General features: G+C 34.2%; 2 protein-coding genes across 2 annotated transcripts in view; one reads left to right on the top strand and one right to left on the bottom strand.

Moving 5' to 3' along the window:
* LOC149793472 (uncharacterized) overlaps positions 1 to 11,874 on the bottom strand; it is a 68,196-nt gene extending 56,322 nt beyond the window's left edge. The window contains exons 1-2 of the mRNA XM_089967465.1: positions 11,775 to 11,874; positions 303 to 529 (exon numbers count right to left, since the gene is read on the bottom strand). Of these exons, the coding sequence (XP_089823591.1) occupies positions 303 to 529; positions 11,775 to 11,827 (280 nt within the window). The 5' untranslated portion in view covers positions 11,828 to 11,874. The remainder of the gene's footprint in view (positions 1 to 302; positions 530 to 11,774) is intronic.
* Positions 11,875 to 23,785: 11,911 nt separating this feature from the next.
* Positions 23,786 to 25,865, top strand: part of LOC149793471 (uncharacterized) — a 33,104-nt gene continuing 31,024 nt past the window's right edge. Inside the window, exons 1-2 of the mRNA XM_089966385.1 lie at positions 23,786 to 23,897; positions 25,706 to 25,784. Coding sequence (XP_089822511.1) covers positions 23,892 to 23,897; positions 25,706 to 25,784 — 85 coding nt within the window. The 5' untranslated portion in view covers positions 23,786 to 23,891. The remainder of the gene's footprint in view (positions 23,898 to 25,705; positions 25,785 to 25,865) is intronic.

The following is a 25,865-nucleotide window of genomic DNA, read 5'->3' as shown; positions in this document are numbered from 1 at the left end:
AACCCCGGGAAGAACCACTGACCCACGAGAAGCTACTGGCAGGCTTTCTCACGTACCAATGTTAGCCGAGCCTGAGACTCAAACTCACGCAGACAGAGGTGAGATGACAGTGATCCGTAACAGTGAGCACTTTAGACCAATTGGCCACTTGGGGCCCCTTTAACCACAGTAACCAGCAAAATCACAATTTATTGATCTTTAATTGATGAAATTGCTTTTATCCTAAAACAAACATCTCTGAAACTAACATTTGAAACAAGCATTTAAGCATATGCCATAATTACTGAAGCATGTGTATTAACCTGATAGAGGTACAGACACTTCCTCTGAGGCTATAGGAGGAGGTGGCGGCGGCGGTGGTGGTGGTGGTGGCACCAGTGACCTTGTCTCTGGTTTGAAATCAGTGATGCTTGATGACACAGACTCTCGCAAAGCCTTCAACTGTGCAGATACCTGATTGTAGGTATCAGATCCAATAATCACTCGAGGCAAAGCTTTAGGCGATGGACCCTGAATCTCTTGTTCAAAGCTGGAAAATAAAGTAAATATAGCATACACTAGATGGCAAAAATAACAATACTCCAGCTATACATATACATACAGGAATCAATTATTTCATTAAAAATAAAGCAAATTATTCATTACATTTACAATCATTTTGATATCTTTGTGTGTCTAACACCCTACATTGAAAAAGTTTCAGGTGTCTGGACTTTCAAAAGGGCTGAAATTCTTGGACTGAAATGTAAAACAATGATGTGAAATAAATGTAAAACAATGAACTGAAATAACATTCAAGTTACAGTTACATCATACTTGTTGATATTTCAGCATTACATATTTGGCAACATAGTAACAACTGATGAAACATTAAAATATCATGCAATGGAATAATGTAAAGAGAAATATCCATAACTCGAATATCAATCATCTAAATTCCTGACATCACTTTAATACCAGACTCATATTGTAACACCAGCTAAATTCCTGACATCACTTTAATACCAGACTCATATTGTAACACCATCTAAATTCCTGACATCACTTTAATACCAATCATATTGTAACATGTCTGAATTCCCAACATCACTTTAATACCAGACTCATAATGTAACACCATCTAAATTCCTGACATCACTTCAATACCACTCATATTTTAACACCATCTGAATTCCCAACATCACTTTAATACCAGACTCATACTGTAACACCATCTAAATTCCTGACATCACTTTAATACCAATCATATTGTAACACCATCTAAATTCCTGACATCACTTTAATACCACTAATATTGTAACACCATCTAAATTCCTGACATCACTTTAATACTAGACTCATATTGTAACACCATCTAAATTCCTGACATCACTTTAATACCAATCATATTGTAACACCATCTAAATTCCCAACATCACTTTAGTACCAGACTCATATTGTAACACCATCTAAATTCCTGACATCACTTTAATACCAGACTCATATTGTAACACCATCTAAATTCCTGACATCACTTTAATACCAGACTCATATTGTAACACCATCTAAATTCCTGACATCACTTTAATACCACTCATATTGTAACACCATATAAATTCCCAACATCACTTTAATACCAGACTCATATTGTAACACCATCTAAATTCCTGACATCACTTTAATACCACTCATATTGTAACACCATCTAAATTCCTGACATCACTTTAATACTAGACTCATATTGTAACACCATCTAAATTCCCAACATCACTTTAATACCAATCATACTGTAACACCATCTAAATTCCTGACATAACTTTAATACCAGACTCATATTGTAACACCATCTAAATTCCTGACATCACTTTAATACCAATCATATTGTAACACCATCTAAATTCCTGACATCACTTTAATACCACTCATATTGTAACACCATCTGAATTCCCAACATCACTTTAATACCAGACTCACATTGTAACACCATCTAAATTCCCAACATCACTTTAATACCACTCATATTGTAACACCATCTAAATTCCTGACATCACTTTAATACCACTCATATTGTAACACCATCTAAATTCCTGACATCACTTTAATACCAGACTCATATTGTAACACCAGCTAAATTCCTGACATCACTTTAATACCACTCATATTGTAACACCATCTAAATTCCTGACATCACTTTAATACCAGACTCATATTGTAACACCAGCTAAATTCCTGACATCACTTTAATACCACTCACATTGTAACACCATCTAAATTCCTGACATCACTTTAATGCCACTCATATTGTAACATGTCTGAATTCCCAACATCACTTTAATACCAGATTCATAATGTAACACCATCTAAATTCCTGACATCACTTCAATACCACTCATATTTTAACACCATCTGAATTCCCAACATCACTTTAATACCAGACTCATACTGTAACACCATCTAAATTCCTGACATCACTTTAATACCAATCATATTGTAACACCATCTAAATTCCTGACATCACTTTAATACCACTAATATTGTAACACCATCTAAATTCCTGACATCACTTTAATACTAGACTCATATTGTAACACCATCTAAATTCCTGACATCACTTTAATACCAATCATATTGTAACACCATCTAAATTCCCAACATCACTTTAGTACCAAACTCATATTGTAACACCATCTAAATTCCTGACATCACTTTAATACCAGACTCATATTGTAACACCATCTAAATTCCTGACATCACTTTAATACCAGACTCATATTGTAACACCATCTAAATTCCTGACATCACTTTAATACCACTCATATTGTAACACCATATAAATTCCCAACATCACTTTAATACCAGACTCATATTGTAACACCATCTAAATTCCTGACATCACTTTAATACCACTCATATTGTAACACCATCTAAATTCCTGACATCACTTTAATACTAGACTCATATTGTAACACCATCTAAATTCCCAACATCACTTTAATACCAATCATACTGTAACACCATCTAAATTCCTGACATAACTTTAATACCAGACTCATATTGTAACACCATCTAAATTCCTGACATCACTTTAATACCAATCATATTGTAACACCATCTAAATTCCTGACATCACTTTAATACCAGACTCATTGTAACACCATCTAAATTCCTGACATCACTTTAATACCACTCATATTGTAACACCATCTGAATTCCCAACATCACTTTAATACCAGACTCACATTGTAACACCATCTAAATTCCCAACATCACTTTAATACCACTCATATTGTAACACCATCTAAATTCCTGACATCACTTTAATACCACTCATATTGTAACACCATCTAAATTCCCAACATCACTTTAATACCAGACTCATATTGTAACACCAGCTAAATTCCTGACATCACTTTAATACCAATCATATTGTAACACCATCTAAATTCCTGACATCACTTTAATACCACTAATATTGTAACACCATCTAAATTCCTGACATCACTTTAATACTAGACTCATATTGTAACACCATCTAAATTCCCAACATCACTTTAATACCAATCATACTGTAACACCATCTAAATTCCTGACATAACTTTAATACCAGACTCATATTGTAACACCATCTAAATTCCTGACATCACTTTAATACCAATCATATTGTAACACCATCTAAATTCCTGACATCACTTTAATACCACTCATATTGTAACACCATCTGAATTCCCAACATCACTTTAATACCAGACTCACATTGTAACACCATCTAAATTCCCAACATCACTTTAATACCACTCATATTGTAACACCATCTAAATTCCTGACATCACTTTAATACCACTCATATTGTAACACCATCTAAATTCCTGACATCACTTTAATACCAGACTCATATTGTAACACCAGCTAAATTCCTGACATCACTTTAATACCACTCATATTGTAACACCATCTAAATTCCTGACATCACTTTAATACCAGACTCATATTGTAACACCAGCTAAATTCCTGACATCACTTTAATACCACTCACATTGTAACACCATCTAAATTCCTGACATCACTTTAATACCAATCATATTGTAACATGTCTGAATTCCCGACATCACTTTAATACCAGACTCATAATGTAACACCATCTAAATTCCTGACATCACTTCAATACCACTCATATTTTAACACCATCTGAATTCCCAACATCACTTTAATACCAGACTCATACTGTAACACCATCTAAATTCCTGACATCACTTTAATACCAATCATATTGTAACACCATCTAAATTCCTGACATCACTTTAATACCACTAATATTGTAACACCATCTAAATTCCTGACATCACTTTAATACTAGACTCATATTGTAACACCATCTAAATTCCTGACATCACTTTAATACCAATCATATTGTAACACCATCTAAATTCCCAACATCACTTTAGTACCAGACTCATATTGTAACACCATCTAAATTCCTGACATCACTTTAATACCAGACTCATATTGTAACACCATCTAAATTCCTGACATCACTTTAATACCAGACTCATATTGTAACACCATCTAAATTCCTGACATCACTTTAATACCACTCATATTGTAACACCATATAAATTCCCAACATCACTTTAATACCAGACTCATATTGTAACACCATCTAAATTCCTGACATCACTTTAATACCACTCATATTGTAACACCATCTAAATTCCTGACATCACTTTAATACTAGACTCATATTGTAACACCATCTAAATTCCCAACATCACTTTAATACCAATCATACTGTAACACCATCTAAATTCCTGACATAACTTTAATACCAGACTCATATTGTAACACCATCTAAATTCCTGACATCACTTTAATACCAATCATATTGTAACACCATCTAAATTCCTGACATCACTTTAATACCAGACTCATTGTAACACCATCTAAATTCCTGACATCACTTTAATACCACTCATATTGTAACACCATCTGAATTCCCAACATCACTTTAATACCAGACTCACATTGTAACACCATCTAAATTCCCAACATCACTTTAATACCACTCATATTGTAACACCATCTAAATTCCTGACATCACTTTAATACCACTCATATTGTAACACCATCTAAATTCCCAACATCACTTTAATACCAGACTCATATTGTAACACCAGCTAAATTCCTGACATCACTTTAATACCACTCATATTGTAACACCATCTAAATTCCTGACATCACTTTAATACCAGACTCATATTGTAACACCAGCTAAATTCCTGACATCACTTTAATACCACTCACATTGTAACACCATCTAAATTCCTGACATCACTTTAATACTAGACTCATATTGTAACACCATCTAAATTCCTGACATCACTTTAATACCAATCATATTGTAACACCATCTAAATTCCTAACATAACTTTAATACCAGACTCATATTGTAACACCATCTAAATTCCTGACATCACTTTAATACCACTCATATTGTAACACCATCTAAATTCCTGACATCACTTTAATACCAGACTCATATTGTAACACCATCTAAATTCCTGACATCACTTTAATACCAGACTCATATTGTAACACCATCTAAATTCCTGACATCACTTTAATACCACTCATATTGTAACACCATCTGAATTCCCAATATCACTTTAATACCAGACTCACATTGTAACACCATCTAAATTCCCAACATCACTTTAATACCACTCATATTGTAACACCAGCTAAATTCCTGACATCACTTTAATACCAGACTCATATTGTAACACCATCTAAATTCCCAACATCACTTTAATACCACTCATATTGTTACACCATCTAAATTCCCAACATCACTTTATTACCAGACTCATATTGTAACACCATCTAAATTCCTGACATCACTTTAATACCACTCATATTGTAACACCATCTAAATTCCTGACATCACTTTAATACCAGACTCATACTGTAACACCATCTAAATTCCCGACATCACTTTAATATCACTCATATTGTAACATCATCTGAATTTCCAACATCACTTCAATACCACTCATATTGTAACACCATCTGAATTCCCAACATCACTTTAATACCAGACTCATAATGTAACACCTTTGTTTTGTAAAAACAACGCTGACAGGAGCATTAATTCTGAAGTAGCAAAAAGATTTTCAACATGACTGCTATTGTGACCACACTGTATTTCAGACCATCATAATTTTTATCCATGACCAACAAAATACCATACAAAGTCCTCTGGTGAAAATACCATATCAATATGACCTTCCAAAGACGGGATTGATTCGAGTTAAAAATAAAGTTTGATCTTGACATAAACTGATGAAATCCTCCAAAGTTTCTGAGTTCAATAACATGCATACCATTGTAATTCTTCTCTGTGACTTACATTTATATAAAATCACATTTTGATTTTACTATTTGACATCTGATCCTGAAATGGTGTATTAGCTTTACAAGCACTAGCTTTAAATGACCAATAGGGAGGGAGAGAGGGAGAAAGACAAAAGACACCTTTAGATTTTCTCTATGGTCCAGCAATAATACAAAATATTTTGGCACACTGCCTAAGTACTGTATATACTTGCTCACAAGTACAGTCCAACTGTAAGCTGCAAAGACCTCACTGAATACAAACTATAAGTGAGTATATGTTACATCTTTTAAGCCGCTATACATTAAACAGATACTAAATATCTGAATACTTACAGAATGACTGCAAGCAAGAATACTCTGATGCCCCCCACAAAAACCACATGTTGAAAACAGTCCATAAGCAGTGTTTAGCATCTGATGTAACACATTGTTCCCAGACACCTATGTTTGTAGGCTTTGTTGCCAGACTCCAGTGTATGTGGGCATTGTTCCCGGACTCCTGTGCATGTAGGCTTTGTTCCTCAACTTTAATATATGTGGGCTCAGTATGTTCACAAAGCAAGGTTGCTGACAGTAACAGCTCTATCAAAATATTCTAGCCGAGGGCACCATCAAAACAGTATTAGATCAAAAGATTGTTAAATTCACGATGTAGTAATGAACTTAGTTTTCATATGACCCCACAAAACTGCATACATGCCAACCCCTGGTGAGGAAAAGTGTAATCCAAGTGAACAAGAGGAGTAATCCGAACAGAAAAAGAGTAATCCACATATAACATGATAAAAATTCAATGAGCATGTGTATAAAATGATTTATTTACCGTCTGGACTTTTAACATCAATTACTGCTTCAAGTTTTCATATATAACGCTTTGAGCTTTAAAAAGCAACAGACACTCATATTGCATTTCAAAACAATTTGTACCAGCTGAGACTATAAATGTTTTGCCCACCAGTAGAGCACTAAGTGCTGGGTTATTAGAGCCCGGATCTAAATTCAGTTTTACTTTTGTTAACAATGTTGAACAATCTCTCACAGTCAGCATTAGAATGGTAAAGAACCAATATTCCTTTTACAACCTGACAAAGAAGAGGAAATTTATATCTTCCAGTTATTGGGTCTTTTAGCTGGCAAATAAGAGGGAAACAAATCAACTGTCCCCATGAAGTACATTGTCAGGTAGAGTGCCAATTTGATATTTCAGGAGTTCTCTTTCTAATTTATCAGTAGCCTTTCCTGCAGCATGGTGCATCATATGACAGAGACAACCTGATATGTACAATAATGGAAACATTTTTCAAAATACAGAATGCAACTCCTTTATGAATTCCAGTCATCACTGATACAGCATCAGCTGAAAACCCCATACAGTTCTGCCAACATATATTTATTCAAAGCATTATCAAGCAAATAAAATATTTTTTTTTCCTGTGGAATCTACTGTTACATCCGGTAATGAAAGAAAAGCACTCTGACCTTGCCCTTTTCATTGTCAAAGTCTCTTACACAGACTGTGTACAACTTTTTGTCATCATAATCCCTACTCCTGTCTGTTGCAATACTAAACGGCCTAATTTGCATGGCTTCTGCAATTTTAAGTGAAGTATCTTCTGCTAAACACCTAACAATATTAGATGATTTTGTTCTTGCACATGCATATTTTCTGCAACTTTGGAATCGGGAAAGATCTGTTTGAACAAAGGACCAATGTAGTCTTCTACCACTAGGGGTAGTCTGCATACTTTTAAGAACTCAGTATATAATGCATCTGCATTTATAAAATTCTTGTCCACAATGTAGTTCTGCTGTAAAAAAAACATAACAACAGTACTGGAATTAGGAAAATGAGCCAATTCAATGTTTCTTTCTTTTACCAAAATGACCAATATTAAAATCCTTTCCACACAACCTGCACGGGACATAAAGCTGCCATGACTGTTATCTGAGCACCAAATATTACATTTTGGACCTATAAATGCTTTTGCAAACTGAGGTTTCCAAGTTAACTAATGTTTCTCATAAACTCAGATAGAACTGGAATGTCTGATCAATACCAAACACAACTGGTGAACATTTCTAATTTACATGCTACTTCTGTAGTTTCATGGGAAATTTCTATAAATGTTGATTTTATTCCTCAATTAAATGCTAAATGTCTGTGGTCACATTGTGAAAATTTGCTGATTTGTCCTTTTAAAGGATGCCATCTCTTTTAAACATACACACACACATGCTGTTTTGTTGCATGTTATGATGTATAAACCATTTGATGCTAAGGTCCGCTTCAAACAGGAAAGAACTCTTGACATAAATAGCATATTTATTCTGAATTAAGTTTTTTTGGGGCAGATATGCTCTGTATGTTTCTTCATTCCTTTTTTTAAATTTAATGATGGTATTTAATTCATATATATATATATATATATATATATATATATATATATATATATATATATATAGAGTACATTAATGCCAGGTGTTGACTGATATAAGTTTCATTGGTGGGAATGGAGATACTAGTTTGCTTGTTGAGAAAAAAATCTACAGCATTCAGTGATCATTCATGGGATTTAAGAAGTATTCATTACAAGCAAAGCACATAAAGTGCGGTAAAAATAAATTTCTGAAGGAGATGTACTTTGTGAAGCTAGCCACACAATTGGGGTGGGGGGATTTTATTCCTGAATGCATCTAATCGACGGTCACATTATATTTCACTTGTCTTATAGTGCAAAGTATGATCATAAGGTTTTAGTATTAAAATGTCATTAACTAAAGTTCCGTAACCCTTTACCTCATCGAGTATAGTTGCAAAATGCAGCTCACTATAAACAGAACACCTGTTATCTATTCAACTCCATACGTATAAGCCTGCCTGTTAACTTTTGAGCAATGTAGTGTATGTTACGTTTAACAGCAATCTTAACCATTTTACATTTTTGTTACATGTCTACATGGCGCTAAACCCCACAACAACAACATAAAACTGGATCTTAAAGATACACATATCTCTATTGATAACTATATCTAAAATTTATGACTATATAGAGATAAACAGTTTTATCAATATTTTTATTATGTATAATGCATACTTATTAAAGATATAGAAGAAGAAAGAAAAAAATAATAATATATCTTAATTTATTCTTGACAAATGTTAAACAGCATGTCAGAACTCAATTTATATAATAGCAAATTATGGCGTGCATAATGCTTACTATCAAGTATTTTATAAATAATTAATCATTTCATATTGAGAATTATTTAAAATTGCACTTTCAGTTCTAAAGAATTAGTAACTAATTTGTATGATATTAGTTTATACTTTAACCAATTAAATTATTCTGCAAAATAGAATAATATAAAAATATTCTTATCTAATTGTAAACAGGGTACGTAATTCACAAAAAAAGAAAGAAAAAAAAAGAACAGGATTAATGAATGTCATATAGTGATTTAGAATTTAGACCTTTTGGATGTACCGTATTAAGACAGTGAATCCAATATGTTTCCTTTAGCAGACGTTCCATCTCAGAATCAGCTTTAACAATAGGTTGAAAGGAGAAATCTTGCAATGTATGTGAAATTTTGCTAAAATGTACAGCAACATGAGATGAAAAAGACTGATCGAAATAAAATTTTTATATCCGATCTATGTTGGTTCATACGTTTAGATATTTGTTGACTGGTTTGTCCAATATATTGGATGCTACATTTTTTGCATGTTATCAAATAAATAACATTTGACCAACCGTAGCTGCCATTTCTCATACTCAAAATTTACAAGTTTTTCGTCTGCATCTACATCACTAAGTCATCTGAATTTGATAATTTATAAAAACTAATTGCTGCCTACATCAATATCAGAGCCTTTACCTAAGTTATTGAATCTTTCATAGTTGTGATTCTAATCATGAAAACTACTGAATGAAATCCACGACCACCATTTTGGAGAGTGGAGATTATGACCAAGTTACTTTAAATAGCAAATATCGACCAGTTCATGAACAGTGAACACGTGATCTGATGTAATTATCATTCGCAGAAATGAATATAGTATCTAATAGGGGTTTTCCCCAAAGGTGGCGCTACAAAAACCAGCTCAAAATGGCTGATGTTTACAGCAGGTATAAAAAGGCGCTTCCATGCGAATGGAGTAGAGGCGTCCAAAGATGCTTGCATGAGGTAAAGGGTTAAGAAAAACTATTATTTGGAAAATAATATACATAACATATATTTGCTTAATACCAGATGTTTAAATTAAACAAATGAGAGAGAGAGGAGGAGATTGTAGATGTCAGGAAAGAAGATATTTTACATTTGATTCTGCATTTATTTGAGATGACAACAATCATACCTATGCACTAACAGTGATGTGGGATGCAAAGACCATGGAAGTAGTGCAAAAGAGTCATTTAATGATTTATTTTGTAATATTATGGCTGTATTGCTTGTTGTCAATAAAGTAATAACTATCCCATCTTTTTCAATTTTCATTGCCTATTACACTAATAGACTTGGGCTTTGGCCAATGTGGGTATGTGAGAAAACTTGCCGGTAACTTCTGGTGGGTCGGTGGTTCTTTCTGGTTCTTACTCTACCATTAATACTGGCCGCCATGTTAAGACGATCTCCTGTGCTGAAATATGGTGATAAACCCTATAACAACAACAGCATTAACAGACTTGGAAAAATATTCACTTCCTGTTCTCGCGACATTATTTGAAAACTGGTGACAAAATACTGAGGCTGGCCATTTTTTGGGCATCAACTTTTTAAAAGCCAGGACCATCCCTGTTATATGTATGCATGTGTGCAGCTTCTCAGACATATTTATTCAGTTTAAGCAAAAAGACCATAAATTAACAGCATTCTTTGGCTCCCATCACTCTTCAACCAACTGAAGTGGCGTCCAAAAGTCTGAAAAACTCAACCATGTCATTGTTCTTGCATAAACTTCAGCAAGGAAAATGGTAAAGACAGTACAACTAAGGCAATTAGACTTTATACTGAGAAATGGTCGACATAGGTTGACAAGTTAGTGAGACAATCTTTACTAATTGGCCTCTAATTCCGGGATCGTCTCCAGAACAGGCTACACCACACAGCATAGACCCCCCACCCGATCATAAAATTCAAACGAACATCTTTAAATATGTTCTATGCACTGGATATAGAAATCCAGTACTCTTTTCTTACGAAAGAAACCATGACAAACAAAAAACCTAAAACAAAATGCTGACTCTACGACGAAAAATAATGAAGCTTTACGATTGTATCGTCTTGCCTCGAAAATACATAACACTAATGTTTATCCACGCATAAGCTGCTATTTGGACTAAAAAGTAACAAAACCGTCAAAACTGAAAATAAACATATTAATGTATCAAAATAAATTATACCGGTCCATTTCCGCCTCCATCTCTTTCAACTTTTGTTCGCTTATCACGGCCATTGTGATTGAAAACCTTCAAATACACTATACCGGAAGTAAAAGGTGCACGGCTCTTTTCCAAAAACCGGTATAATCTTTGCGACATTTTTTTGGTACAAGTCATCGCCCATTCACGTTAATACGATACGAAGAAGATTGCAAGTAGAGACATTTTCAAAAAATTAGAATGACACTACAATTTTGATATATAAGAATTTTATTTTGACAAGAAGCCTCTGCCGATCCAAATTTACGACATTAAAAGGACATCGAGGTTCTCTTGCTTTTGTGTATAATAATAATAATAATAATAATAATGAGGACTTTGTATAGCGCCCAATCTTTAGAAGCTCTAAGCGCTTTGCAACATTAGACAACACCTATAAGATAAAAAAACATATAATGATATGATTACAAAAACAAACACCATGAAATTAGAAAACATTAAAAAATCATGCTGAGAATATTTAAGGTAGGAAACATTATTAGGTCTTTAAGTTTGTTCTTGCAGTCGAAATAAGTGAGTTTTGAGAGCCCTCTTGAATGTGATCACTGTGTCTTTGTGTTTAAGTTCAGTGGGCAACTCATTCCACGTTGCTGGGCCCTGGTATGCAAAAGAACGCTGTCCATATGACTTACTTGGAATATACGATTGTCAGAAGAGGAGCGTAAGTATCTTGCTGGTATCTACACATGGGTGAGGTCGGATAGGTATGTTGGACTAGAGTCCGACAGTGAAACGTAGCACAGAGAACACATTTTGTGTTTGATTCTGGATCGAATGGATAGCAAGTGTAGGGTACAGAGCAGAGGGTAGGTGTGCTCTGATCGTGGTACTCTAAGTATGATCCGAGCAGCTGTGTTTTGAAGTTTCTGGAGCAGATATTGAGATGAACCAGACAGAATTGAGTTACAATAGTCCAGTCTTGAAAGTACTAATGAACACACAAGTGTTTTAGTGGCATCAGCTGAAAGATATTTGCGAATTGAGCTGATGCGTCTCAGCTCAAGATAAGCAGCCTTGCATATGTTCATGACATGCTGGTGCAATTTGAGAGTACTGTCCAGAATAACACCTAGGTTTCGTACTGATTGTGTGAATTTAATGTTGGTGTGTTTTCCAGTTTACACTCCTTTTTAAACTGCACGCGCTATGATCGGTTTTATGGTTTAATCTGAATATGAAGAAAGTAATAAATCTTGCAAAAGGAACATTGTATGTGCAATTTCCAATAGAAAGAAGATGAACACATATTTGCTGAAAAATCGTTCGTTCGGCAGGAAGAGAGAAAAAACGATAGAACATGCATGAACCAGTTAAGCAAATCATAAAGAGAATGGTCGTTGATTCCCCCCCCCCCCCCCAGTATGTTTATGGTATTAAATATTATATCACTAGGTGGCAGTAAGTAAGTTTAACGTTACAGTTTCCATTCAACCCTAGACAACCAATACCATGTTAAATAATTCCCGATAGACCATCGACAGCCCTATGTTATTCGTGTTTACATTTTTAACATCACCTTTCCGGTTAGCGACCAGAGAACACTACATTTCCCGTTAGAGACGAGACTTACCAACATTGTCATGTTTCCCGCCAAATAGACACATACTGTCATAATGTTACATTTCCAGCAAGTTCACTCCCATCATGTTAATCAAGAGGATAGTTGTTAGCATAAAATTCCCATCTTGACGCAATAGACCCTCAAAGATGACGGTATTATATTAAATTCCCATTGTCAACATAGTGACATTTTTGTAATAGCGGCCTAGCGTTATTTTCTCTTGAATCTAGCGTAAAATATTCAACTACTTTTGATAGCAGACACTTACTGTATTTCCCAAACTGAAAGACAACTGTAACGTGAAAGAGAAGTCCTATTGCCGATATGATTTCGATGGCTACCCTGTATGTGGATGCAATTGTACTCTTTGTCTTCTGTTTGAATTAAGTTGAATTTGTACTGATTTCCTCGTCTATCGAAGATTCTTTCCTTGTTTATATTTAGTCATATTAAATTTTCTGTGACTCATTTTTGTTAAACTTTGGAGTCAGCTGTTTTTTTTTTTTACAGGGGCATTGCATGGCATATCACACATGTGATTTAAACACTTGTACAACGAGACTCTGTTATTTTGGTCTGTTAAATGAGAGTAATGTACTTTCTTGCGTTTCCTCATCACTGAAAAATAAGAGTTTTAAAAATGTGCACTGAAACAGACATATCTAACTATTAAAATATAATGTCTTCCCTGTATAATATGAACATAGTTGGATATGCGTTGTACCTAAATTATTATACACTGCCATGCCTTGAAATCACATCCTTAAAACAATAAATACAAGCATTTAGGCCTATATCCGAAAACTGCCGGGATTATGTAATTATGAAATATCCCGGATCGAGTAAATAATAAAACGATGGCATTTACGGAAGGAATAAATGGAAATCTGAGCAGAGATATCGAATAGAACCACACGAACCCCCGTATATAAAACATAAAATACAATCAATAAGAGAGAAAGAAAAAAAAACAACTAAATTTGTATAAGACACTTGAAGGATACACTTCTACTACAAAAGAATTACCAAAAGTAAGTAAATGTGCAATTAGCGGCTCTGTTTACACATATATGACACATTTCATCATAAAATCAAGTGAGCGTTTCGAAGTAAATTGTCCAGCTTGCCTGCATAACATGTGGCTTGGTTGTCGGTCATTCCAGGGTCAACACCGATAGTAGGGTGGGGTCGATTTATCCATCTGGCTACCTTATGTTGTTGCCTATTGACTTTTCTCTGGCATCCAGCCTCTTAAGGGTCATTAACTGCATGATCGTGTTTCTTCTACGTCACCGTGGAGATATTTCCTTTTTTAAATTAGATATGCAGATAAATAGTTTGTTGAGTCTTCTTGCATAGAACATCATCTGCTCTCTCGTTACGTCAGATATCGTTATGTCGTAATTCAAACATACACTAACTGCTAATATGATTCCAGGACACAACCTTTGCATACCAAGGAGTAATTTGTTTAGATGCATTTTTATTATATAGTATAAGAACGTAATTTATTCATTTAATACATCGAGCTGCCATATAAATTCTAGCTCAGTTAATTCCATAAACGAAACATATTACAGATAATGATTTTTTCTACAGATCTGGTCCCCGTTACTAATTTATCAAAAGAATAATCTGATCTTATCTCATGCAATTAACAAATAGGCCCCTTTCAGCATGAACTATTCATCACTACTTTGATAAGTGTTGGTCAGTGGCAAAACTTCCTTCAGATCCAATATTATTAATTCCTAGTATTTACAAACGAATAAATTAAAACAATTATCTCAAGACTCCTATCAAGACAATTATGTAAGCAATTATCAGAATAACACATACCATTTAAGACAAATGCATTCAAACAATTGTCTTAAGAATCATATCAAGAATAACTGAATGAAACTATGAAAATAAATTCAAACAGTTATCTTCAGACGCTCAGCAAACAGAATTGAATGAAACTAAGACATTTTTTATCATGGTTTCTTTTCCTCTTTTATAGAATCCTCTCCCAACATTTTCTAATAAATGTCCCTTAATGTCCCTTTTGGCACGAGTAAAATACTTCCTATTTTCCTGGGAGACAAGACTTCGTGCCTCCCGCAGATAAACGTTGACTATTTTTACAGCATAAGCCATTTAGAAAACACTAACCGTCGCAAGGAAACACACCCCAATTGTTAACTTAGCCAAACAGGATCTTAAGGATTATTTCTCCGCCAAAATTAACAGACGAAACTCCAGGTTTTCACATCAGTTTTATGCATCTCCATTTTCAATTTGTATATGATCCAGATCGAGTCTTGGTCCTAATTAAGAATTTAAGGTCCTATTTTAATCTTCTCCGACGGAGGACGGTAGGGTAGGAAACGTCTTTTCTTTTACTTAAAGGGCTCTGATGATACTTCGACTTCTACTATTTTTTGGTGAATTGCCCTAACGATCGAGGCGGTTTATCAGTCCCTTTGCGAGAAGACTTCTTATTCATACAGATTAAAACCCATGAGGTTCGAGCCATTGTTACTTTATATGTTCATGTAACTCACTCGTCATTGAAGGATATAAAACTCGAATTTTGGTTGTCACATACTGCTTCCTCTTGCTTCTAACGTCGATCACTGGCTCACCAAAACGAAGGCATGTTTTCTTTATGCGATTAGTAAGGTGTGCATACCTTTTTACGTATGTCGTTAGTCTCATACCACATTGGCAAATTCAGCAACACAAAAGCGATAGGTAACATATACTGATATGAAAATATGTTTATTTTTATTTCATTTCACTGGGGTGAGGAATTAATTTTGACAAATGTAATACTTGCCTCTACCCCCGCCCCGTTAGTACGCTACTTACTGCCTAGCTAATACAGGCCATTCAAAGCATATACTGTCTTCGTTCTTAATGCTGATGCGCCTTTGTTTAATTTATGCATCTCTTGGTAACCATATCAGAGCTATTTCAACTAAATGGTTCACATACTTCAATATACATAATTCTTCTAAGTATCTAATTAGTACCTAGTGACATTAATAGCACAGTTTGATTTTACTTTAATTCAGAAAACCCCATAAGTAGTACAGTCATTAATTTAATCTATTCCAAATTTACTAGCACCATATTAGAAAAATTCTCATAACTTGTCTCTTTCTAAATTTTTATTTTTATTTTAAAAAAATATGGTTTAATATTTATCTCTCAGTAAAATACTGTTGTGGTATTTTCTGCTTTAAAATACAAAACTGAGCAATCATTGTCAGTAGCCTCTAGCTAGATAATCGGAAGAACTATGAAAAGTCAAGTATGTTCGTAAATTTGAGAAATTAAATAACGAAATATCTGTTATTGTGTTTTGATGGGAAACATTATATCCATTAAAAAATTAAAAGGACGGAAAGAAAACATATTGATCAGTTATTAATAAATAATGATAAGAACTGACACAATATGTTAATTGAAATATTTAGAACATATTATGTCAGCATCGAATGTATAACAAGAAAACTATTTATTGAACACCTAAAATACGCCCATAAACTTAAGTCTAAAGTAATGCTTAATCAGCATGTTTATACTGAGCAAGAGGTATTAGATATAAGTAAATTGCAGATATATGATTTTTTTTTTTATTTTGATCACTTAAAAGATCAATATGGTAAAATATCACATTATTATATACGGATACTAATCGTCTTTATTTGACTTCAAAGCAGAAAATATTTATAATACAAAAAAGCAGCCATGTAATACAACACGACATCAGAGATTACCCAGGTTATCTCCCTTTACATGTTCTTTCTAATTAACATGCTGGGAAAATTAAGGATGAATGTAACGGCATGCTAATTATAGGTTTTGGGGGGATTAAGACGAAACGTTTATTCAGTTATTGGTGGTAATAACAACATTAATAAATACAGCAAATTTGCCAGATCAAAGTTTGCATCATTTTCGGTTGTTAAAATAGAATTAAATCATTCGTTCTACGGTAAATAGTTATTTGAAAAAGCAGAAATAAGGCATCACCTGTATTCCAAGAAAGCAACATCATCGTATTTGTTTTTTTTTTTTATAAGATAAGAGAAACAGTCCCTGAACAAAACGCATATCAGAGAAAGCGGAACACAGTCATATACGTATAGCAACAAAATGGTACGTAAATAAATATATATTAATAACTTTTTTCAATTTGGTAATACAACCTATCTCCAAAAAATGGGAACAGCAATGGGTAGTCCTATGGCACCTGCTTATGCATCTTTATTTATGGGAAAATTAGAAAATGATTTTTTAAATAAATGCCTCTTAAAACCATATATATCGTTAAGAATTTTAGACGATGTCTTTATGATTTGGAATTATTCATTAGAAGACCTTTATTATTTTATAGACAGTTTAAACAAGTTACATCCAACAATAAAATTTACATTCAATATCTTTTCAACTAAAGTATCATTTTGGACGTAGATGTCGTGAAAAATGAAAAAGAATTACATTACTACCATGGCTCATTGTCATGTTTACCCCGACCCAGAGTAGCCCCAGTTTGAAACATGTATAATCAAGGTAATTCTGAGAAGCCATTGTATGATGTTAAACATTGCCGAAGGCTAGCACTAATCCGTTACGTAAGATTGCCGTAGTTAGAAGTGGAGAGCCGGACATAGGAGTTGCGAAACCACAGATAGCCAATTATCACCTAGATGTGGAAATGTTGTCCAAGATCAAAAGAAGTTGCCTGAAGAAGTGGGAGTGTCTTAACTTCTTTTCCCTGCAGACAGACAGACAGGTTGAACTGGCCGCTAAGACGATTGGACAGTGTCACAGCGCCACCCAATCAGAATCGAGATAGGGGAGAGACCTTGATTTGGGTAGAATGATATATCCGCGTCTTCCGGCAAGAGTTAGTTCGCTGAGAGAAATTACCCAGAGTGGAGGTTAGCGTAACTCCGAATAGCCATTCGTTATTGGCGGGAAAATCTTAAAGCAGGAAATTCTAAGTACAGAGAGCTTCAAATAAGGTCAGTGGGATATTTGTTCGGTCTTTGTGGAATGCGACTGCATTTTTAATTGTAGGTCGTATGCATACTTTATTATTACTAGAATCGTAGTACGAAGAATTACTTTGTTTTGTTAATATGTTTGCATATTTTGAAGAAATGGGTTGATATTTGTAAAGAATTATATAGCTTGCTAGCCGTCGTAAGAGTTAATATTGTAATTCGCAATGTGGGTATTTTATAGTAGACTAACACATGTGTTCATATGATTATAGATTTTGCCATTGTTGAATATTTGTAATATACAGACATGCGTCTGATTGTTGTCAGATTGTAGTACGATGAGATTAAATATATATGCGTATATACTGACGTGACGCAATGTATTGATGTCTGTATAACAATTCGCTGATACCGTGTTATTACGCCATTGTTTACCATGCAAGAAGTGTGTGGGAATTTCGATGTGTATGCATGCGTGACCGAAACCGTGATAGCTTATCTGATGATTAATTGTCGATATAGTGTGAGGTGAGATTCGATGAAACATATGTTAACGCCTTGTGGTTTTTCACAGGAAGCTTTGAGGGACAGACCAGTTACAGTTTGGTCCCGTAGTCTCAGATAGAGAGACGGAGAAAAGGAGAAGAAAGGAGAGACGTCAGGAGAAATTGAAGTCTGGGAGCGAAATTGGAGGAGGAGATAGTGGAGAGGGAAACGGAGACAAAGGAGGAGTTAGAGGAACGGAAAGAAGGAAGGAATCAGCGGGAAAGAAATAGATGAGTAGATGCAAGGACAGGGGGAAAATCGAACTCACACTGTAAATCACGGGATGAATTAGGCTGTCACTTGGTCGAGGGAAAGACGAGTGATTGGAAGTTATCGTTTTAAATTATCAAATTTATTAAATTGTTATTGATTGAATTTCATCTTCGTGTTCTCTATAATTTAACCGTCGGCATAGCTGACTGGGGGCTCAGAGCTGTAAATCTACCTTGTCACTAATTTAACTTTCTAACCTCACGAGCCAGGGTGGAACTTTCATCATAATTTAATTAAATTATATTGGAAGAACCCCACCCCAATGCGTGCAAACCCCACACTCATGTTAAAAACACGAATATTCATCAATATGTTGAATATTCTTCATGCCATCCTAAATCATGTAAAAATGGGATACCATATAGTCAAGCAAAAAGATACAGAAGAATTATTTCGGATGACGCTGTTTTTAAATCATCTTTGACAGAGTTAAGTCAGCAATTTTTAAATAGAAATTACCCTATTACAGCATTAATACCGCTTTCCAAAAAGTATCTTCTCTGACACAACTTGAATCTTTACAATGTAAAAATCAAAAGTAGAAATATATCATTCCTTTTGTTATTGAATATAATCCAGGTTTGTCAAATATAGGTAAGATTATCGATAAATATTGGGATTTAGTAAACTTACCATGTAAAGCAAGTGTTAAATCGCTACACGAAAGCAAACCCACACTTGCTTATAAAAGAACTAAAAATCTTAAAGATTTCATAATTCCAAATTATAAAAAAACATCAACTAAATGTAATAGACCTAAATGTCCACACTGTTCATTTATTAATGAAAATACTTCTTTCAATAGTAATAATACGAAAGAAACTTTTAAATGTGCGTTGTGATACTAATTGTGCAACATCAAATGTTATTTATTTGATAACATGCAAAAAATGTGGCATCCAATATATTGGACAAACCAGTCAACAAATATCTAAACGTATGAACCAACATAGATCGGATATAAAAAAATTTATTTCGATCAACCATTTTCATCTCATGTTGCCGTACATTTTAGCAAAATTTCACATACGTTGCAAGATTTCTCCTTCCAACCTATTGTTAAAGCTCATTCTGAGATGGAACGTCTGCTAAAGGAAACATATTGGATTCACCGTCTTAATACGGTATATCCAAAAGGTCTAAATTCAAAAACACTATATGACATTCATTAATCCTGTTCTTTTTTTTCTTCTTTTTCATGAATTACGTACCCTGTTTACAATTAGATAAGAATATTTTTATATTATTCTATTTTGCAGAATAATTTAATTGGTAAAAGTATAAACTAATATCATAAAAATTAGTTACTAATTCTTTAAAAATGAAAGTGCATTTTTAAATAATTCTCAATATAAAATGATTAATTATTTATAAAATACTTGATAGCAAGCATTATGCACGCCATAATTTGTTATTATATAAATTGAGTTCTGACGAACTGTTTAACATTTGTCAAGAATATATTAAGATATATTATTTTTTTATTTTTTTCTTCTTCTTCTATATCTTTAATAAGTGTACATTATACATAATAAAAATATTGATAAAACTGTTTATCTCTATTTAGTCATAAATTTTAGATATAGTTATCAATAGAGATATGTGTACCTTTAAGATCCAGTTTTATGTTGTTGTTGTGGAGTTTAGCGCTTTTATTCAGCACGCGATAGGCTATGCATGGCGGCCAGAATTAATGGTGGAGGAAGAACCCGGGAAAATGCCCGGGAAAAACCACCGACCCACGAGAAGCTACTGGCAAGCTTTCTCACATACCCACATTGGCCGAATCCTAGACTCGAACCCACGCAGACAGAGGTGAGATGGCAGTGATCCATAACGGTGAGCGCTTTAGACCACTCGGCGCCCCTCCAGTTTTACGTATTTTTATGTATCAAGATATCATTAATCTGTTCTGTATATACATATCTCCGTGTAAATTATTCGTTAAAGTATAAGACAATTAGGTTAAAAATGTAAGCTATGACGTCATCTTGTGTATGTCATATTTCATATTGCTTATTTCATTGATCACTTAGAAACAACATTTAATGACGTAAGCAATGATACTGAATTCAGTCTGATGAAGCATTAAAGCGAAACCAGTCACACATTCTACGTGTTGGTGTTGTTTATTTTATAATATATATTGGACGAACTCAAATTCATATTAAATAAATGCCATGTATGGATCATTTGTTGGTATGTTTTGGGAAAGGTCTAGATGGACTGAACAATACGTGTCGAATCATGCTATTTAATAAAATGACAATAAAATATGTTTAAAACATAACATAACTAGTAAGATTAAATTATGTAGTTATATTTTAAAGAATATATTAATGTCATAGCTTGATTTAGATTTATTTGTTATGCAAATTATTTAGATCTTTATTGTTACTACTATATATTTTCACTTGACAAAATTCTATCAAGAATTTTCTAATCATACTATTTAACTTATCTCGGTAAAGATAACTATTACGTTAAATGTGATTTTGATTATATTAACACGGGCAAACTTTACTTACTATATTGTATGATATAAATTCATTTCATTTTATTTTACACAATGTACTAATCTATTTGAATATATGTTCATTTAGACTGATCTAGACTTACTGTCCTGGGCAATTTTAATAATAATTAATTTTAATTGCTGTATTATAGAATTGAAAATTAACTTTACCTGGAATCTATTATGCTACCTTTATTTTAAATGGTTTTTTATTTGCTATATTTGGAATCTTTTTCTATAAACACATCATTTGAGAGACGATTCATGCATGTCCAGCAAACCCATTAAAATGCCACAAACATAGCACTTTGGAGACGATTTAAGCATATCATTAAACTCATTGATCACAATGAATTCATTACTATCGAGACAATTTAAGAATATCATTCAGCCTATTAAGACAATATAGACATCTATTCTGAGAGACTATTTGAGCACATTGTTAAATCCCATTAAACCCCCATAAACACAACAGTACATAGATCATGCTAGCATATCACTAAGAATCATTAGAACACCATGAACATATCGTTGGAGAGACCGTCTAAGCATATCGTTCGAACTCATTTAAACGATATAAACACATCATTGGAAAAGTGCGTTGAGCTAAAAATATATCATTCATAAGCTTTTAAACCGAAAAAGAAAAACATAATTCATAAACCTTTATAACGTAAAAACATATCATTCCAAAGCTTTTAAACCGCAAAAACATATTGGAGAGATGCGTTCAGTTAAAAACATGTCACTGGCGAAGAGATGCGTTTAGCTAGAAACACCATTGCAAAGGTGGGGTCAGCTAAAAACATATATTTCCTAAGCCTCTAAAACGTAAAAAAAAAGATATAATTGGAGAGATTCGTTCAGCTTAAATCATGACACTTGAAAACTGGTTTTTTTTTGGTGCGCTATATTCTCGGTATTATATCTACATATGAATGGGAACGGTCTTTAGATGTGCACATGGTTTAGACAGTTACGTGTTCGATCTGTCCTATTTATTTTATGCTAAGCAGTGACTTACTTAATTTTCTAATTAAAATAATATTGATATTTCACTGTAGTGAAAAAATAACTATTTTTTCACTACAGGAACTACTTTTTGGGTCAGAACATACTTACCTCCCTTTGATTTTCTGTCAGTGAACTACTTTTTCCTTATGTACATGTAATTGTCATTATTAATAATCCGTGTCTGTTATCCTTGAAACTTGTAGTTTCTTATTCTGGAAATATCAGTTAATTTGTATCAATCTGATGTGGAACTAACTGTATGCGCAGGTACACATATCACAGCAGAACATGTACGGTAAACAGCTGACATTACCGTAAGAAATCTGCTAATTCACTGTGTCACAAACTTTTGGTAGCCAACTTATGTGAGCATAAAATAAAAAGAATATTTGCTTGAACGAGTGAATAACGGATACATTTCATCTCGTGGGTGAAAAACTCTAGTATTTTCACTCGTGGCTTCGCCACTAGTGCAAATACTGCGTTTTTCATCCACTCGATGAAATATATCCGATATTCAATCGTTTCAAGCAAATATCCTCTATGTACATAGGCTTTGAGTTGTAGAATAAGTCTACATAAATGTATAATTATGAGTGGGTGGAATAATGAGAAAGACGGATGGCTATGAAGCTAAGACCAGACCTATTGTTTACAATGTTTCAGAAAGATAACTAGTTGTTTGATGCAAATAAGTACGGCAGCGGGTTCGAGTGGCGATGTGACCGCTTTTTTATGGGTACTTAAATGTGGACACTCTCCCCCACCCCACAGACCCCCATTAGTCTTCAAGAGAAAATATTGCCTTCTGAAAACGATTTAGGTGTCAAATGGTTCCCCCATTCTAGCATCGTATTCGACGTTCTTTCGTTAGACTATCTAAATATGACAGTAACGCATAACTTTTCAAGACAGTGGAAAATCTACGTCATAACGGTCAGCACGAACTGCATGTGTATTCATCCAACGTAATGTACAACTGCTGCACGTACATGTTTAACGGTTCGGGTTAAACAGATGTATGCTGTCTTTTATGTGAGGTTAAGCCAGTCTATTTGGGTGTGTTGCACGAGCTTCCCATCATTTTGTTGCACTCAGTAGTCATCAATCCACGTTTTGAACTTACCCCAGGTTGTAAATTTCATACAGAATTGAAACGAATTGCGGACATGGAGGTAATCAGTTTCAGATAAATCTCTCTCTCTCTCTCTCTCTCTCTCTCTCTCTCTCTCTCTCTCTCATTCATATTCATTGTATTCTTCAACTTTCTACTAACACTTTGCGAAAACCAGCTTCTTTACAAGGCCTATTGAAATTTTACTATTTGGTAGCACTAGCAGTTGTCATTTAGAATCTTTTTGGCGGGTGGTGGTGTTTTTTTTTTTTGTTTTTAAAACGAATTATTGGAATGCATTTTATATATTAGAACTATGCCAAAGATTTCATCGAAAAACTGATTTGCAGACAGACTTCAAGAGGATGATTATTTATTTATTTAATATTTCTGAATTATGCGCGATTGGAACTTTTTAATAATAGTTTAGCATGCTCAGGAATAGGCTGTACCAGGCAGGTTGCTATCGTTCCATTTTTCTTCATCCGAATGGACGGCATAAGCATTGTATGAGAAGTTGAATAATTAGTAATCCGCAATCAGTCCGTGTAGTCATTTCCCAATATATCCGTTTTCCCATCCACCTAATTTCGTTCGACATGACTTCCCGCGTGACTCTGCAAGATCATACACATGCGCAGTGTTTGGTAAAGTTCTATAAGAAGACATTTACTCTCAAAACATGGCTTACAACAAAATAGGATTGGTAGATGGACTATTCAGTGTTCTAGGTTAAAACGTGGACCACAAAAATGAATTTTTTCCACATACTTATGTTTTGAACCAAACACATAAAATATGTATGGGTACTACAGCATCTCTTTTCTGTATAAACATCTTGAAAATCATCAAGCAACGACACCAGCTCGCCGAGGGCAAAAAGGAAGCATGCATTGACTTTTTTTTGGACATCAATTCTTTATGGAATAGCTGATGTAATTTTTGGACCACAAGGGTTCGTAACAAAGAAAATTTGGAGTATCCGTCCATGAATCGAGGGATGGGGGTTCTAACCTGTAACAATATAACACATGTTAGAACCCCCATCCCTTGATTCACGGACGGATGCTCCAAATTTTCTTTGTAACGAACACCTGTGTTCGGATGGAAGAGAAAGAAATAAACGGCACCTACCGGCAAAAATCAAATGTACAGGACTTGACCAGACTATGTCGGCATAAAACTGTCAAGAGTCACGCGAAAGTCTAACTGAACGAGACTATTCCACACACACGTCCATAGCACACCCCTAAGCCCCAACAGCAATTTAGTGCACTAAAAGCCAATACAGTTTACTCCCGATTTTATCACTGTAAAGTTAGGAGTTCTTCCATTGAACACAGAAAGAGGAGCTGCATACTTGCAAACTGTTCATACATTTTGGTGTACTTTTTTATTTTCAAATTCCAGCCATTTTTACAAATATTTTTGCCCTTTATTGCGTTGCAATGATTTTGACCTCTGACCACTTGACCCACAAATCAGAAGGTGACATTCTTGCTTCGAGCGCAAGCCAATGCTTCGTCAAGGTACATGGTCTACAGCTAAATTTGCTGTGCGAAAATCATTTTCTTTATTTGGTCTTTGTGACCCTGCCTTTGAGATTTCACCTAAACTCTGTGTGTGTGTGTGTGTGTGTGTGTGTGTGTGTGTGTTCCAAGTGCAAGCCATTCACAATGATTGGTCACAGCGTTTGGGTTGGAAATATTGGTGTGGTGCATAAACTTCAAAAACAATGACAGACGTATAGACTATTTACAGACCATTGAAACAATGGTTTATATTTCAGTTGATTAATTTACGATTTTCATTTCATATCTTTTTGATTTTCATAAAATTAAATATATGCTTTACCCTCCTCTTTTGCAGATTCAACAGCGTACGTATGTCTTGATTTTCCAAGTAGTAATGTTCTCTACACCGGCAATGACAACTGCAATTAATTACAGTAATGAACTCTCTCTCTCTGTGTCTCTCTGTCTCTCTGTCTGTCTCTCTGTCTGTCTCTCTCTCTCTCTCTCTCTCTCTC

The sequence above is a fragment of the Sinohyriopsis cumingii genome, chromosome 8 (assembly GCF_028554795.1).
Source record: "Sinohyriopsis cumingii isolate HCF-2022 chromosome 8, ASM2855479v2, whole genome shotgun sequence".
Taxonomy (NCBI): Eukaryota; Metazoa; Mollusca; class Bivalvia; order Unionida; family Unionidae; genus Sinohyriopsis; species Sinohyriopsis cumingii.
The sequence above is the reverse complement of the archived record's forward strand: the minus strand, read 5'-3'. Positions and strand labels throughout refer to the sequence as shown.